Here is a 4281-nt window from a genome sequence, read left to right as displayed (position 1 = left end):
GCTTCAGAAAGTTATTTCACGAGATCAACTCCTGAGAGACTGTGCCATTGTTACCTCGGACAGAATTCTCTATGGAAATAGAAAGGGGCCCTTTGCTCTTGAAGAATGGGTACGTTTCCTGAGACACATGGGTGAATGATACCTCTCTGCAACCGCTCAGTTGCGCTGTTCTGTGTGTACTAAAAAGTTTTCAGGAAAAGTTCTGTGTGTGTGTGTGTGTGTGTGTGTGTGTGTGAGAGAGAGAGAGAGAGAGAGAGAGAGAGAGAGAGAGAGAGAGAGAGAGAGAGAGAGAGAGAGAGAGAGAGAGAGAGAGAGAGAGAGAGAGAGAGTGTGTGTGTATCTGTGTGTCTGTGTATCAAAGGGAGAGCGTATGTGTAGTGGCGGTACATTTAGGGGAGGGGAGGGGGGGGGGGGGTGTTGAGAGCCAAACCGTCATCTACTAGTTTGGGGAAAACTCCGGATCCGGAGTGTAATCGCTATTCCAAACCAGGTGGGTGCACTGTATTTATCAAATGTGACTTAGAAATGAACTCGACCGTGCGCAACTGCTTCCCTGCTATAGGGGCTAAAGAGCCTGACGAAAGCGGAACTAGCCAGGGCCCATACAAATCAGAAAAGAGAGAGGATCCTCGCGCAGTGGGAGACGCGAAGAGGCAGCTTTAGGCAAAGAAAGGAGACAAGAAAACCCACTTTAGGCGGGGATTAGTCAGGACGGGGGTGGGGCGTGGGGGGGGGTGACGGAGCTCCCTCTATCCAACTGGCCTCCCCCCCATGCCCAGAAGTTGAGCTCAACATTCGATTACTGCTCAAGAAAGAGGGAAAGGAAAAGAGAAGGGGAGAGAGGAGGAGAGAGAGAGAGACGAGAGAGAGAGAGAGAGAGAGAGAGAGATGAGAGAGAGAGAGAGAGAGAGAGAGAGAGAGAGAGAGAGAGAGAGAGAGAGAGAGAGAGAGAGAGATAGAGAGAGAGAGAGAGAGAGAGAGAGAGAGAGAGAGAGAGAGAGAGAGAGAGAGAGAGTCGCAGCATCCCAGTGGGATAGAAGACGCTTTGCAGAGGCTTTGCTAAGACTGGACCTGTCCCCCCTGCCGGCCTGCACTTCCATTCCCTGCGCCCCACTGGCCCCTCTCCCAGCTGGGGCGCCTTGGCAGAGGACGCTGTAGTCCACGGCGGAGTTGGAGAGAAGCGAGCCTTTTCTGCTTGTTGTCATGATGGCCAGCTACCCCGAGCCTGAAAACGACTCGGGAGCCCTACTGGCCCCAGAATCCGCCACGGCCGCTCAGGCAAAGATTCCGAACCCCGGGGACCCCGAGACTGCAAGGAGGAGCTGAGCCCAGAGAAGAGCGGAGGAGGCGGAGGGGTCCCGGAGAAAACCAGACCCCTCTCAGAAGCCCCCATACTCGTACGTGGCGCTAATAGCTATGGCCATCCGTGAAAGCGCTGAGAAGCGGCTCACACTGTCCGGCATCTACCAGTACATCATCGGCAAGTTTCCTTTCTATGAGAAGAACAAGAAGGGCTGGCAGAACAGCATCCGCCACAACCTGAGCCTCAATGAGTGCTTCATCAAGGTGCCGCGCGAGGGCGGCGGCGAGAGGAAGGGCAACTACTGGACGCTGGACCCGGCCTGCGAGGACATGTTCGAGAAGGGCAATTACCGCCGCCGGCGGCGCATGAAGCGGCCCTTCCGCCCACCGCCTGCTCACTTTCAGCCCGGCAAGGGTCTCTTTGGTCCCGGAGGCGCCGGGGCTGGAGGGGCGGGCGGCAGCGATGGTTATGGCTACCTGGCGCCGCCCAAGTACCTGCAGTCGGGCTTCCTCAACAACTCGTGGCCCCTTACCCAGCCGCCCTCTCCCATGCCCTATGCGTCCTGCCAGATGGCAGCGGCGGCGGCTGCTGCAGCTGCAGCGGCGGCGGCGGCGGCGGCCGGCCCTGGCAGCCCGGGAGGAGTAAAGGGGATCCCCGGGGCCCCGGCCTCCTATAGTCCATACTCCCGGGTGCAAAGCATGGCGCTGCCCGGCGTGGTGAACTCTTACAACGGCATGGCGGGCCACCATCCAGCGCCGCATCCCCACCCTCACGCGCACCACCCCCACGCCCACCACCTGCACCCGGCTGCAGCCGCAGCTCATCACCCGCCCCACCACCCGGCCGCAGCGCCCCCAGCCCAGCTTAGCCCGGCCAGTCCCACTGCCGCAGCGCCCCCGGCCCCCGCGCCTGCCCAGGCCAATGCAACTGGTCCTCCGCCTGGCCTCCAGTTTGCCTGCGCCCGCCAGCCTGATTTATCCATGATGCACTGCTCCTATTGGGACCACGACAGCAAACACAGCGCCCTGCACTCACGGATAGACATCTGAGGGAGGGACAGAGGAGGGCAGGAAGAAAAGAAAGGAGAAAGCAGGGGCCGCAGCGTAGAACCGGAGCTATGGCGCCAGCACCAGACTACCCTTCCCACCCGCTGGCCAAAAGGGTCCGGCTTCTAAACCAACCTCCAGAAACGGACTGCAAGATGTTCCCTTACTGTTTCTGCCCTCTTTCTTGAATTTCAGCCTCTCTCTACTTGATCCCTGCTTTGTCTGGCTCTCTCGTTTCCTTCTCTGTCTTTCTTCTCTCTTTTTCATCCGTTCTGTGCCTCACTTTTGGCCTCGGTCTGTTTTCTATGTGTTTCTCAATCTCACTCGTCCACGCTCGGAAAATCCCCCTCCTCTCCTCTTTTTTCCAAGCTGGAAAGATGTCCTGTGCCAAAATTTTTGCAGTGGGAAAAAAGATCATCCCCCACCCCAAACGCTCCAGCCAGTCCCAACCCTGTTCCTCTCGGTTTGCCTGGCGTCAATGTGTAACCCCGGGGGCTCCGGCTGTACCACGTCTTACAGGTCTGTGCGCTGATGGCATTTTGATTGTAATTGCAAAATGAGCTCTAATCCTGGCATAGTCGCCACTTTTTAAAATTGTATAAGAGGGGGAAGTTTTCCGTTTGAAACCTTCCTGCAGTGAATGTTGTTTGTTGGAGGTCGGTGGGGAGGTCGGGGAAAGATAGAAGACGAGTTTTCCCCCGGGGTTGTGGGGTGAATAGTATGTTGCCGGAGAGAGTAGCCTGTCCTGGACATCAGGCGATGTTTTATTTTGTTTTAAGTCTTAAAACCCATCTTCCAGAGAGGTTGCACTTCTATACTCTTCTCCAGAAGTATAGTTGGTGCTTTTCCGGCGAGGAGGGATTTGATCGAGTTACATTTCAGAAATTAATGCTACATTTCTTTAAATAAGAAAAGAAAAGCCCTCCAGGGAAACCGGTGAAATGTTGCCTTGAGGCGAGTGCTGCTAGAATGTAAAATGAAATACAAATTTATTTTTTTTAAATCTAGTCAGGAAATTTCTCAGAATTGTTTTATTTGGGCCTTTAAAAAATTTCCCCCAGCTGCAAAGGGAAAATGCTTTGTAAAAGATGGAATTGGAATGCGATTATCTTTAACTCTTTTCACTTGATCTTCTCAAGTCCTTTTCGCCATAATTTTTTTGGTAGGTGATTGTCAGTCAGTCATTCTCCCATCCTTTTTTTTTTTAGAAAAATAATTGTTTTTCAGTCGCGGTTCTAGGACCTCGAATAAAGTAATGTGAACCCCCGAAGCCTTGTAGATACCGGGACGAATTTCCAATGATATAAATGTGTAAGCCCTTAGCTATTGTTGCGTTGTATTTTGTGGGGACCAACTTTTCTAGTCAACTATAGCACTTTTATTGTATTTTCTAGTATTGTAAATTCTCGAATAAAATGTTTTCCTTTCTTTTAACACGGCTTCATATTATTTCGATGCCGCCTAGTTTAATGTCTTAATAGAGCCACAGAGGATAGGAGGCGGGAGGAGAAGAAAAATAATGCTTGACATATTTTGTTCTTTTTAAAGGAGTGCTCAAAATGGTGATTGAGGGTAGTCTGAATTTTTCTGTAATGTAATTTTTTTCTGATATATTTAGACCATTTTCACTCTTGTTGGCTCTTGACGATTCTATTTTCAAGATTTCCTCCAAGATCTAAATGTATTTTCATAGTTCCACAGACACATGCATACACAAATTGGCTATGTGTGAGAGCCTTGTATATGTATGCATGTCAATCAATGCAGATATGCATGTTTCTAATATGTACATACATTTACATAAATTTGTATCTACTACATATGTGTGTGCAATAACAGCATATATCTCAACTTTTATTCAAAGTCAACCACAATAGGCTCAGAACCAGGGAATGTCAGAGCTAGAAGAGATCTTAAAGAGGGATCTGATGG

General features: G+C 51.3%; 1 protein-coding gene across 1 annotated transcript; it reads left to right on the top strand.

Moving 5' to 3' along the window:
- The first annotated feature begins 899 nt into the window (after positions 1–899).
- FOXL2 (forkhead box L2) lies at positions 900–3783 on the top strand. Its single transcript, XM_007493943.2, is given in 3 exon segments — positions 900–1266; positions 1269–1364; positions 1366–3783. Coding segments are annotated over 3 exon segments (1146 nt in total). The 5' UTR covers positions 900–1203; the 3' UTR covers positions 2353–3783.
- Positions 3784–4281: the final 498 nt, after the last annotated feature.

The sequence above is a fragment of the Monodelphis domestica genome, chromosome 4, assembly GCF_027887165.1.
Source record: "Monodelphis domestica isolate mMonDom1 chromosome 4, mMonDom1.pri, whole genome shotgun sequence".
Taxonomy (NCBI): Eukaryota; Metazoa; Chordata; class Mammalia; order Didelphimorphia; family Didelphidae; genus Monodelphis; species Monodelphis domestica.
The sequence above is the reverse complement of the archived record's forward strand: the minus strand, read 5'-3'. Positions and strand labels throughout refer to the sequence as shown.